General features: G+C 38.2%; 1 protein-coding gene across 12 annotated transcripts in view; it reads right to left on the bottom strand.

The window, feature by feature from the left end:
• Window positions 1-13,579, bottom strand: part of CDKAL1 (CDK5 regulatory subunit associated protein 1 like 1) — a 424,992-nt gene that overhangs the window by 106,060 nt on the left and 305,353 nt on the right. For all 12 annotated transcript variants that reach the window (XM_054190488.1, XM_054190497.1, XM_054190500.1 and 9 more), the window contains one exon: window positions 7,137-7,317. In XM_054190488.1, coding sequence (XP_054046463.1) covers window positions 7,137-7,317 — 181 coding nt within the window. The remainder of the gene's footprint in view (window positions 1-7,136; window positions 7,318-13,579) is intronic.

Raw genomic sequence — 13,579 nt, 5'->3', positions numbered from 1 at the left:
GAGTAAAAGGTGTTTCAGGAAATTTTGTTTCTCTCTCTGCCTCACTTCAATCCTGCATCAGGGAAGAGGGAATTTACAAACCAGCCCTTAAACTTCCTGTAACGCTCTAACTTGAAGCCTCAGATCAGAGTACATAAATCATAATCACTAGTAAAGGATAAATGCACAATTTTCAGTTTTTATTGCCCTCATGACATCTGTTTTACTGATTCAATCTTTGTAATTAATGGCAGAGGCTTCCAATATATTCCATGCGTGTGTGTATTCATGCAGTTTGTAGTGTGATTTAAATGTAAAAGAAGTAAAATACATTTATGCATTGAGTTTATCCTGATGCCATTTTATATCAACTTCTTTTGAAGAACAATGTTATGATCTTGAAAATTTCAGTGAACTACGTTTAGGCAGGAAATACAGAAGAATTACGTACTCTTCTGCATTTTTATAAGTGATTGCAATGGGTGCTAAACCATAAAAGCCTACAAAAAAAGAAAAAACTCTGTGACACCACTAAACTCATTTCACTAAACTACATTTCCATTTTTTGACTTTTGAATTTTTCTGAGAAACAGATTTATAGTGAAAGGAGAAATTTACCTGAGGTGCTGACATATATATATACACACATATTTATATTGGAGGTAAAAATTCTTTTCTCCCTAAAAATCAAAGACTATTTCACCATATCTTGAGTGCATAGCTTCCTTTCCTTCTATTCAGCACAGGAGTATGTGGTATACAAAACTCCTGATGCTATTTCAGCATCCTTGCAACTAAAACCTCAGAATTCCATCAGCTTTTCCAGACGGACTCACAGCGGAAGGAGTATGGGTAATGAATGCTCATGGCCATTACAAATCTTCCAGGACTACACTTTCCTAAAAGTAATTTTTTTAATATTGGACAGTCAACATGTGGACTGTACGTGGCTACAAGTATGAACCCACAAAATTATGTCATGTTAGTGGTGGCTTCAAAATCCTTGCAAATTCTGTAACTATTTCTGGCGTGACAGTGAAGTTTAGAAAGAACTCTGCCTCTTCCTCCACATGTATATTCTCCACATTTTGTTTTCCAGTGCCCTTTAATTCTTTTTCTTAAAGACGTGGCATAGATTGAACCCACAGCTGTACATTAACTTTAAGATACTCAAATTTTCAAACTGAATTTATATAAAGTTTATGAAGAAGCTGTTGGTAATTTTCATTCCACTCAGTTTCTGCTGTAAAAACAAAGCAAAATTCAATGAAGCAGAGCACCAACTTGGTTTCCCAAGTGGACTTCCAGTCTAGCTTTGATTTTTGACTTGCTTTCTAAAGCAAGACAGTCGTGCTCCTTGAAGTGTAAGACTTCTATTCTACCAGGTGCCTGAAGTACACCAGTACAAGATTTAAGAGCCACAGCTCCAGGCTAGAGTAAAAATATTCTTGTCCTTTCTCAGGCGTCTGACTCTGCACAGCCCAGCTGTGACTGTGCAATTTCACTCCTTCCCCAGATTCAGCTATGAACTGAATTTTCATCAGCTCCATAGGCAGATCATTTACAGCTCTCCAAAAGGGTACAACCCATTTTAAAACCTACTGGCTCAACTGTCTCCCACAACAACAAAAACAGATTTTCATTTCAGCACCTTGTCAAATAACCTAAATTGGTTTGAACTTGAGCTGAATCTAGCTCTAAAATAAAACTGTCTTTAAACTTCTGTAAAATTCTATTTAGTAGCTTTGTCTAACCACAAAAAACCCCCACTATTCACAGGTAATTACCTTCCTTTGAATTCATCACACAAACCCACAGTTCTGGCTGCACACTGAATGGTAAGCACTGTGGTAGATTTAAAGATACAGCATAAAAGAAGTCAAATGTTTTGACCATCTTTAAAACAGGGAAAAAGGAGGAACCGGGCTTTCATAGGTCAGTCAGTTTATATAGTTCCTGGAAAAATAGGGAGGAAAATACTCAGAACTATTTGTAAGCATCCAGAAAGTAACACAAAGAGCCAACACTGACCAACAGCTCTATCAATCAAAATGAATCCCATGAGAGAATAACTGGCCTTGCAGATAACAGAAAGCATAGCTGTTTTGATGGTTTGTAAGGCTTTCTGCAGTACCTCACATGTTGTTCTCATAAAAAAATAAAGAAACATGGTGTCAATAAAACTTCCAGAGAGCAAGTGCAAAACTTGCTGGAAAATGTTAACTTGGAACGCTTCAATAGTTCACTGACAAATATGAAGGATCATATATTGATTTTTCGTTCATGGTCTGCCGCCTCCTCCAGCTTTCACGTTTTTAACTCTCTGGTCCCAAACTTGCCATAAAAGTCCTCACTCAGGTCTTTATTCTGGCAGAGCAGTAAGCAGTAAATAAAAGTGTATGGCTGAGAAAACAAAGTGTAGTACAGAGGTTCAGCAGTCAAACTCAGTCATTAATCAGTCTTGGCTTCTCTTACACATAAAGTACATTCTGCATGTTACACCACGCATTATTGCATGTGTGGCGGGTGTGTGTCAGGGGCCAAGCATCTTTGATACACCAGAAGCAGTTATCACAGCTGCATCTAACTCCTGGGGCATGTAATGCCATTTAGTCACAGCACTTAACAAGGGAGCTTAAAGGCAGTGATGGCAGACCAGAGTAGCAGTGCTGTTGAATAGGTGGCATTGTTCCTTTTCCTAGTCACTCTCTTTCCTGTCTCTTTCCTTTTCTTCCACTTCCCGATCTCCCCAGCTCTCTCCCTTAATTTTAGAAGAAGAATATCCCTACGTATACCTATAATATGATCTTTGGATTGGCCACCATTAAGCTAAGGCAAGAAGTACTACTGATTCTGCTATGACGGTGTGTATTAGAAACAAAGGAGATAGTCCCTTCCTTTCTGGGCATTTAAATCACAGTAACTAATTGACACCACCCAAAGTTCCACTCTCTCACCTGCAAGTGCTTAACAGTGCAATTGGTTCTCCCGCACTATCACAGAGTATATGAAACTCTAGAAAGTTATTTCTAAGTCCGTCTCAGAGAGCAGATGAATTCTTTCCTTGCCCTGGCTCCGACCCTGGCTTCCCTAGGCACGTTGTGTCACATCATTACCTACTAATGCCTGAAGCACATGCTCAAAGAAAAAAGCAGCCCTCAATTGTCATCTCTCCTTACTGTCTGCTCGACGAGGAGCTTACTAGTCTTTTCTTTGATGGTACAACTGCAAGGTTCAGCTGTGCTCCCTTTCCTTTAGAGTTGTGAACAGAGCAAAAGCCGCCCCTTGCGCAAGCAATGCTACTGCAGTTGCTGTCATGCTGGTTGGAGTTAAGAACTCGTGAAGGAGAGGACAGTTAATATTGCCTGATGCAGGAGTATTTCTCAAACAGCCAGGGACGGTTTGGTGACACATGGACAATTATTTATTCCGAATATGTAAGAGCACATAAGCTACCACAGAAAATTCAACTGTGTGTGGAGATGGAGAACTACAAAATCTATATCCATCCAGCAAAGGAGGAATTAACATGATGATGAAGTCCCCTAATGCTTTCAGAAATTGTAATGGATCAAGTCTCAAGGACAGAGAGAGAAATTTCCTCACAAGCCCCCTGACAAGTAACAGCTACCTTGAAAAAATAGAGGACAGACAAATTAAAATTATCACGAACATAAGGTGTTACAGATCCCCAATTTTAGAGAAACAGTAATTTTTACACTTAGAATTAAAGCATTCTGATCCTTTGCAATGCCACTAAATACAAAATCCCTATCAGACACGTCTAAGTCATGTTCTCTTACATTGCTTATTAAAATATTTATCTGACTAGAATCTCTAATTTGAGTTATGCAATAGGGAAATGGAGAAATCCCAATCCAAAAAATTATTAATAATAATAACCTACAAAATAGTATTTCACAATTAACACACTTCGGAGTGAAAGTTTTCTACAGACAGCCCACTGGAGATAACAAGCATCCAGACTCATCTCTGAAACAGTTTAGCAGTAGGTGGATAAAACAGGGGTAAAAGCCAAGAAAAACAGAATTTTGGGGTAGCATTTAAATTTGGAACAACATCTTGACTCATTTTTCATGTACATGACTCAGCATCACTGCAATTGCTTATAAAAAAAAAAACGAAAAAACCCAGAAAAATTCATGCCCAGTTTTGCTTTACTGTGCTCTAACTTTTCTCTAAACTGGAGAGACCATTTATGGTAAGCATAACCTAATTGATGGTTATGAAATGATGAGACCATTTAGACAGATGACTGATTCTCCATGGACATTTTTCCTCCAAGAGAAACAAGAAAGGCCTACAGCCTTAACTGTCTTTTCTGAATTTATGGTGGCAGATCTGTCTGTCTGGATTACTGTCATCTGCCCTTTTAGAAAAATATCAGTGCCTGTAAGGCTTTCAAAGATAAATTATCTATGTGAAGGGAAGATTCCATGTTGACCTACTGATTTTTTTTCCCCTATTAAGATAAACTCAAATGAGGGTTTTCTCCAAAAAGGCAATTATATTTACAACTTCCATCAAAACTATCCACTAAAAATTTGAAAGCACTGAATGTTACTATGCTTAACACTCCACAGACTGTCCCTAAAAGTTATAAGGTCTTTCTAAAAAGAGCTAACTCAAAAGGAACTGACAAGGCAAATACGTTATTATTGCAGCGGTGATACTTGGGCAGAATCACCGAAGCTGCATTGAACCAGAGTGGAGCTCACCGAAGTGGTGCAGTTCACAAATAGCAATAGATCTGGGCATTGCAGAAGTATTGCAAAGATGAAATAACATCGCAAATACATCCAGTCTTTAGGAAAAAAGACAAGAATAATGACTGTCAAATGACTTGCCTACTGGTTCAGCACCTGTAGTTAAATAATACAGCCAAAATTCTTTTCATAGAAAGAGATCCTACCAACAGATCCACTGCAGAGAATAATGTTATAAGCATCCTGTAAAAGCACCAGCTCACAAGTTCAGGCTGGTAATACAATCTACCACACTCAGACGCTTGCACATAACAGTCAGATGTAACTTTATGTGCTATTTCTTTCCCTATGCAAATGCAACAAAATAAATTTATTAACAGTAAGATGATACAAATAATATTTTATTAAAGAATGAAAGCGTAAGAGTGCATAATGTGGATGGTAATGGGCTACTTCCTTCTCCTAGCAGAGAAACATAGGATGCTCTAGGCAAGGAATGATAAATGAAATGCCTGTCCATTCTTGGTAATGCAGGAAAGACCATCAGCTGCTGTCTAGAAGTAATGTGAATATAAAACATAAGAGATTAGCACAAGCTCTTCCTGCTCTGTTTGACTAGTTACTCTCCATTTCTACAAAAAGATAAAAGAACAAAGGATCTTGTAACACAGGATTTTTGAAGGACTACAGGAAAAAAAAGGGGGGGGGGGGGGGAGAAACAAAATCTATTAATTACAGATTTTCATCAGCCCTGGATTAGAGGCCCCATCTTCTTTGAAGGTTCTAATTCACTGAAAGCAATAAGTACTAGTGCTAGAAATTAAAAGAAAGAATGTAAAACTGGGTTAAATGACATTACCGTTTTCCAAGTAACACTCCTAACCACAGAACAGCTAATGTTCTTTCAACAATTTAGCTCTTCATATGTTGTCTTCCCACAGCACCGAGTTAAACAGAAAAGAGTAAATCACCCTAAGCTCTTTGCACCTCCTATGAAAATAGCATGCTTACAAACTTGTGGATGAAAGAATGCAAAACGGAAACATAAATCAGTGTTTTGATTTCTAAGCTTCCTAAGTTCCAAAAATTCTATTTCTGTTTTTGTTTTTCATTTACAAAAGTTTGTAAACGAAAAGCATTCGAAACTAATAAAAATAATTCAACAGTGTGAGTTGGTTACACTAAGTAGACAATTTCAACAGCGGCTATTTATATTTGAAAACTCAGAATTTCCCATTGTGAGATAGCCTACAATAAATGAGCAGTCATTGCTCAGGCTATACTTCTCTAAACGGTAAACTGAAGAAGCTAAATATAATCTCATTTTATGTCTTCAGCAGCTAACACATCCTATGCAATTTGTGGTATATACTAAGAGTAAGCAGAAATACTTTGTTCAGCTTTCAGATGTATAAACGAAGGCATACAAGTACCAAGATGTAGTTTTTACTTTGTGTTAATATACCAGCATACATAAACTGAAAGAAACTTTTTTTTATTTAAACTGATTAGCATTGTTGTCTGACTTCCATTCTTACATTGAAAGGAAAGGTAAATGCTATTTATGCCCATAATAATGAGATAATAACGAGTTGAATCAGGCATCAGTCTTGTATACTTTCTTGTTTTGAGATTCAGATTACAAAAATTTCAAATCAAATTTTTTAAAAATAAATCAAACCATACCTTCAGATGTGATTGCTGTTATAATTGCTTATAAATAGCTATTTATATCAATCAAAATACAGTCAATAGCCATCTACCTTCTATATCAAAACAGGCTGTTTTCTTCATGGGAATTTGAGATGAGAATGCTGGTAGTCAGGAAGGGTTACACTTCTCAGTCAAAAATAGAAAGACAGAAAGAAAGAAAACACCTGAAAACTGAAAGACTAAATGCCAATTTCATCAATGGCCTTTAACATGCAGGCTGAAGGAAGCAGAGTTTATAAGCAGCGTATAAGGAGAGTCTCAAGAAGAAGTTGCCTACAAATTTGATATTTGACAAATAAGTCAAAGATTATCATTGCTCTATTATTAATACTTTGCATAATTATACACAATAAGCTTGAGCTTGTTTGACTCACAAAAGTCTTAAAATGGAAATAAAATTAATATGCATAAGCAATCAGCTACCACTCTTGGTACTCATTCAGCCAAAACTTGATAGAAAGAAGACATGACGTCACTATAACCACTATTTTACCCTTCCTAACAATCTGAACAGTAATTTATACATAAAAATGTGTTCAGTGATCTAGCTAACATCTAAAGGCAATTCAACAACCACTTCACGTACTGTACTGAAAAAAACCTTTAATTGAATTGTAGCATAGTTCTGCAGAAAGTCTACACGTTCATGTACATGCTTATGTATTTAAAGACATTTGAGTGGACCATGTACAGTGGCACAAAAAAAATGGATCTTACCACTGCAGCTGGAACTTGATGCATTTTTGCAGCCGGAGTTCCTGGGCGTGGGTAAAATTGATTAATAAACAAGCTCGGAAACCTGTATTGTTCTACAAGTTTCATTGTTTCTTGGAAGTCTTCATCTGTCTCTCCTGGAAAACCACAGATGATGTCTGTAGCAATTGTTATTCCAGGCACTCTGTAAAGAAAGTAGAAAGGAATACTGAACTAAGGACTTGTAAAAGTCTGGCTCCGTTAAAAGCTAGCGTACACAGACTTATAACTCTTCAACTTTATCTACAGAAATTGAGATCCAAAACGATCTTTGTAAAAAAAAATAATGAGATTTTAATACCACTGCTTGGTAATGAAAAATGCATTTGGTACTCAGCCAAGAACACACAGAATAGAAGAAAGATATCACAGCAAATATTGGATTAGGATTGTGGCAGAAGAGTGAAAACATCTGGACCAACTCCTCCTTCATTCAAAATTATAGGTGATCAGCAGAGCCTGTAAATTTCTTGAATTCTGATTGCTTAATCCACAAAATTTATAACTTCTGAGACTTAGCCACTAGAATTTGTAAACTATTTAATGTATTATAATACTGCTATCAATGTAGAACAGGATATCCAATAGAGGGGACTGGCATGCCACATAACCTAGCAATTTTGAACAAAATTGGCTTTGGAGCCAGTAAGACATCTCTTAGTTACGAGTTAATTTCTAACTCGGCACTCCATAAAATCAGCCTATGCCTTGCTTTAAAAGGAAAACAAAATACTTAATTTTACAAATGCACAGGCACCGAGCTCTCTTGTTATTTAGCAAGGTCAACATTTCCTAACTGTTCCCCTTGGACTGAATAGGCAGAGACTTTCCACACAGCAGCCTAAGAGAGCACAGCTAACAGAGGCAGCCAAGAGATGCAGCAGTCAGCGCAGCAGGGTGCATAGAAGGGGGTGAAGTAAGGGGCCCCCAGTTGAAATTGTGACACAGTAGCAGTCTTAGACACGGTGGTAACATGTTACTGAGCATTTTCCCCAGTAGGTGTTGGAGTAGCCTTCCCTGCTAGGGTTGAGGCTTGCATCCAGCTCTCCCAGGCTGCAGGGGGTCCCTGGGGGCTTTCTGATGCCAGGAGAGATGGCCCTCTCTCCTGCTGTAGCTGTGGTGTCTTGGAGGAGCTGTACCTCCAAGCGCAGGAGTTATGGGAAGAAGTGAGCAGGCCAGGCAGCGTCAGAGAAGATGAAAGGGAGATCGACAGGATCTTCTCCACAACTCAAGAGCTTGAAGAGCTTCAGCCCCCGTCTGCAATAGAGAAGCAGGTAGTGTCAAACCCCCACTACCAAGCGAAGTGAAACCTCTGGAGAAGGGGAAGGATGAAAGCTGGTGACTTATGACACCAAGAAGAAAGAACCTGCCCCACCTAAGGGCTTACAACTGCAAAATAGCTTAATCACCCTCAAAGTCGAAGAGAAGCCAGATGTGCGGCCAAAGTATCTGGTCCACCTAACCCCTAAATCATGCAAGACTACCAGGAAGAAGTGGTGAGTCATCATAATGGGTGACACAGGCACACATCTGTTGACTCGACCAACCATCTAGAGAGGTCTGCTGTCTGCCAGGGGCCAGGATCTGGGATGTCATTGGGCTCATCTGGCCCTTTGACTACTACTCCCTGCTGTTATTTCATATGGGCACAAATGATGCTGTGAGTGGAAACCTGGATAGCATTAAAAGTGACTACAGAGCTCTGGGGGATAACAGTCAAGGGCATGAGGGCTCAGGTGGTGTGTTCCTCGTCAGGAAACACTTTTTCACTGAGGGTGACTGAGCACTGGCACTTGATGCCCAGGGAGGCTGTGGAGTCTCCCTCCTTGGAGATATTCAAAAGTAATCCCCGGCAATTTGCTCTAGGTGTCCCTGCTTGAGCAGGGCAGGGTTGGACAAAATGACCTCCAGAGATCTCTTCCAACCTAAACCCTTCTGTCATTCTCTGATATGGGTTAGAAAAATGCGTCCTACAACCAAGAGATTACTGCATGGTATTTAGAGAGCACTCTATGGGACCCAGGAGATAACAGCTCAGTTTTCCAAATCTGACACTAGCCAGCTGGATGACCACTGCCCAACAAGAAACTGGGAAACCACAGCACTGTTTTCTATTCAGCCTGCTCATGTGAAGTGAGAATAATGATAAACTTCTTCCGCAGAGGGGCAGAAATGTATAGTGCTCATAAGTGCTCAGTGCTCCCTGCTGACACAGATGAGAATGTGTCTACAACACAGAGATGATTCTACACTATCAATAACAATGATGAACCAGAGAAAACATGATTCATGAGGAAAAGTAAGAACCCCATAAAGATATCGGTGGTATCTGACTTAAAGCTGGCCCTATTTCAAGTGGGGGGAATAGATGAGACGACTTCCAGAGGTCCCTTCCAACCTAAATAATTCTACAGTTCTTAAGTAGGCTCCAGGCAAGGGAACAGCTGAGACAGATTCTTTTAGGGGTGAATGGCATAAAGACCACTGTCACAAGCAAAGCTCACAGCTTAGCTTAAGAAGGGGTCTCCAACCTAAAGAAATGGCTGGAAGGCTTCTCTTCCTTTCATCTGGACAAGAGACAGCAGAACTCTAAATACAAATGCGTATAATCCAAACCACATTTATAAAGCATTTGAATGGCCAAAGAGAACTATCATTTCTTATTAGACAGTACATCACCACTGAAAAAATAATGCTGTGGTTACAGTGGGTAAAGAAACTTGAGTTTGAATAACTGAAAGAAAAACTTCCTGCAACAATGAGCTCCACGGGAAGAGGAGAATCTGTTGGCAAAAGACCCAAGAAAGGGGAAGCAGACAATATTGTTCTTAGTAATTTGATTAGGTGCAATATTAAAGCACGCATAGCTTATATTCACCACAGCAGCCTTCTTACAAACACTATATGCTCGTAGATATATTTTGTGACTTTTTTTTTTTTAACTTGAAAGAAACCAATTTTTTACTTAAGTATTGGCAATGAGCTTATATTAAAGCAAATGTCTTGGCCTCCTTTTTACATGTGTCTGCATATATAGTTAGCTGCACAGGAATTTATTAGACATTATATTATTAGAATCTTCTGTCACCTTTTCCTCATGAAAAATCTCCACAAAAGAAACCAAATTCTGTCAATTCCTTTTTTGAGTTCATGAATTCAGACTCCACCATTTGCGATGAAGTTAAAACATGGCATTTGAATGCCAAATCAAAACCAGTATAAAACTGAACATTTTCAAGGACTTGGCCCAATAATCATAAGTGGGAAACACATGCTGAATATTGCACAGAACAGCAAAAATCCCCAGAGCTGCTGGCTGAACAGCCTCAATTACCGTTGCTTTCTTAAGACTGACAAACTGCAAGATATGAAGTTTTGCTTGATATCAAGTAACCATAAAATTCATTAGCTTTAATAACTGAGTGAACAGAGAAGCACTGTATTCTGCAACATGATTTTGTTCACATCACAAATATCTTGTGCAGTAATAGTAAGCTTATGGAAGAAAAAGTACATTACTTTAAAAATCAGTATCACATAATACATAACATCAGCTGCCATTTCTCAGAACACGAACAGAACGTTCATTACATTTGACAAAACCATTTTAATGAAGTTATTTTAACCATTTTAATGACACTATTGGCAACAGTCAAAGAATTTATTACCAATGGTAGTAGTAATACCATCCTTTATAAAGGTTTGGTTGTTTCTATAGCAACAGGAATTATAAGGTCCAATCAAGCTAGATACAATAAAATATGCTCTTTTTCTCCATAACACCAGTTGTCATTCAGTTAAAAGGAAATTACATATTTTAAAAATTCATCAACTCTACAAATGTCTGAACTCCATTTGGTGATAAGGTGTTAATTATCTTAGTAATTAGATTTCTTCCTAGATGGAATTATTACACACAAAGAAAAGCCAGGGTATGAAAAGAGAATAAGGACCACAGTGTATTCAGCAAAAGCAATTAATTACAGTTCAATCCAGTATGACTGCCTAAAATGTGACATTGCATTGTGCATTTTTGTACGGCAGTTGATTATATTGTTTAAAAAGCAGTTTTAAAAGGGGAAAAAATCATGATATTTCACTCAGAATAAAATCCAGTTACTGACAAAAATCAAACTCTTAGCTTTTCTCAAAGCATTGACGAACACAAGTACTATTAGTGCACATGCGAAACATACTTTCTTAATGAAAAAAGAGGGGAAAAAAGAATAATTGTGGAAAAATATACAACACATATATACACTTGAAAATTAAAGTGACCTTTGCTCTGACAGTCTGAAAGAAAGCAGCACAAAATTCCTCCACAGATTCAGATGATGTTTAAAAAATTGTTTCAGCTATGAAATGCAACACAAAACTACACAAGAAACAATTTCTTGTGCATCAGCCAACATTAAATTGTTTTTTTTTTTAAATGAAATGCAGTTTATCTATTCTGCAGTAAACAAATAAAAAACTACTGAACACCCCCAGTAAGCATTTTGTAACATTTATTACATAAATGCATTTACAGTAAGTCTAAAAATTCAATTGCAGCAAATGTTTTCTAGGGTCAGTAGCGAAGCTCCACAACACATTGTTCAGTGAACCAAGAATACCGAGTGGTCCTTATGAAAGATAAAACGATTTTAAAAAAGCAGAAAGTTGTCTTCAAACATACTGGATGCTCCTTATAGCCTAGCTAATGGAGGTGGTCAGTCTGTTTCAATACTTCTGAGCATAAAATGACTTAAACTTTGCAAGCCATTTTAAGCCCTCATAATCCTGACAAACGCCTAGAAAGACTGTATGCAATCATTTTATCTGGCCATCAGAAATCTTGCAAGATTTTTTCTCTGAAGACATACTGTCATCTCCATTCACTCAACTTTAGAAACCAAGAAAAGAGAGTCCCAAGTCGACTCTCAATTGCAACACTTTACAATAAAATTATGGAATTTCAGAAAAAGATGAATTTGAGGAATAATCAATGCCATGTATGAAATAATACAGCCCTAATCCTTAGGGTTCTTCACCATTCTCTCCTTTATGTCCCTCAACATTGACAAATCCCTTCCACCTACTCCAGCAGATTTATGCTTTGACATCCTGAACCAGACCAGCAATATAATCACCATCACCTTGGGCGGTTCTGACCATTCAAAAAGAAGCAACTACTTCATCTTACAGTAAAGAAGTATTCTTTTCGTTGTGATGCTGTAAGGACCAGCACACCCAGAAATGATCTTGAACAAGTGCTGAGAGGACAGATACCCAAAGGCGCACAGAAAGGAGGAACAAATATGTTTGAAAGGACACAGAAGAAATGCAACATCTTATCCTCTACCTGAAGAGGACCCAAGTCAGCCTCTCAGGTCAGAGAAAAAAGAGTGTTCTACCCCCTCAAAGGAGCGGCTGATGCCTGGAAGTGAAGTTGTGGATGAGTAAAGAATGTGCTGTGGTTAACTGCTGCACTGACAACTGCCTCCTCACAGCTCCCAGGTAACTAAGTTAGTTCTAAACAAGCCCAGAAGCAGCGCAGTCATAGCCTCACGGTGACAAGTTTCCTGCTCTTTTCTGCCCAGGGGACTTAGTTACCAATGTTACAGAAAACAGAAACTGGACTAGCAGTAACTGGACTAGCAGTAACAGGAAAGTATAGCAGATGCTACAGTGACAGTCACCATAGACTGATTTACCAAGAGGGAAGTTAGAGAACTCTCGATGGAAGGTAAGTTGGGAGTGAGATGCAAAATCCCTGGTCATTTGACTTAGCAAAGAGATAAAAGTGTCAAGCTGCTAAAAATACCACTGTGAAAAAAACCCCTATTTTCACGGAGCATGATGTCTAAGAAAACCAGCTGCAAAAGTGTGAAACTTGCTAGGATTCAGGCGTTACACGGATCATTTCATGTGGCTTTGGTTACAGCAAACGTTTCCTTTAGCAATAACCACTACAAACCAAGTCCACACTCAAGGAAGAAATTATGTAAAGGAGCTAAAATGCAATTCATCAGCACCTTCACCCACTCATGTGACTACCTGAAATCCTTTTGCATGATCATATGTTCTTCCCACTTCCCTTTCAGCAACTAATATTTAAATCCAGCAATGACTTAAAGGCACCAACACACTCTTAACCCAGATCCCCCACCTCCAAACCTTCTGGTATAACAAAATACTGGATTAGAATAAATAGCTATATGAATAAATTTAAAACGCTATATGTTCTTACAGAAGGGTACAAGAACTGCCTGGGAAATCCAGAGTAATTAAAGTCAAAACGAAAAATGCGATGACCTAGCAACTTCTTGTTTCGTAAATTAGATATTTGCATTGAAAAAATGTTAGGAAAAAAAAAGATGGAACGCTTATGAAAATAAAACCAGCATTCTCGGAAATGTTATTTC

The sequence above is a fragment of the Rissa tridactyla genome, chromosome 2 (genome assembly GCF_028500815.1).
Source record: "Rissa tridactyla isolate bRisTri1 chromosome 2, bRisTri1.patW.cur.20221130, whole genome shotgun sequence".
Classification (NCBI taxonomy): Eukaryota; Metazoa; Chordata; class Aves; order Charadriiformes; family Laridae; genus Rissa; species Rissa tridactyla.
Note: the sequence above shows the minus strand (reverse complement) of the source record. Positions and strands in the feature narration are given on the sequence as shown.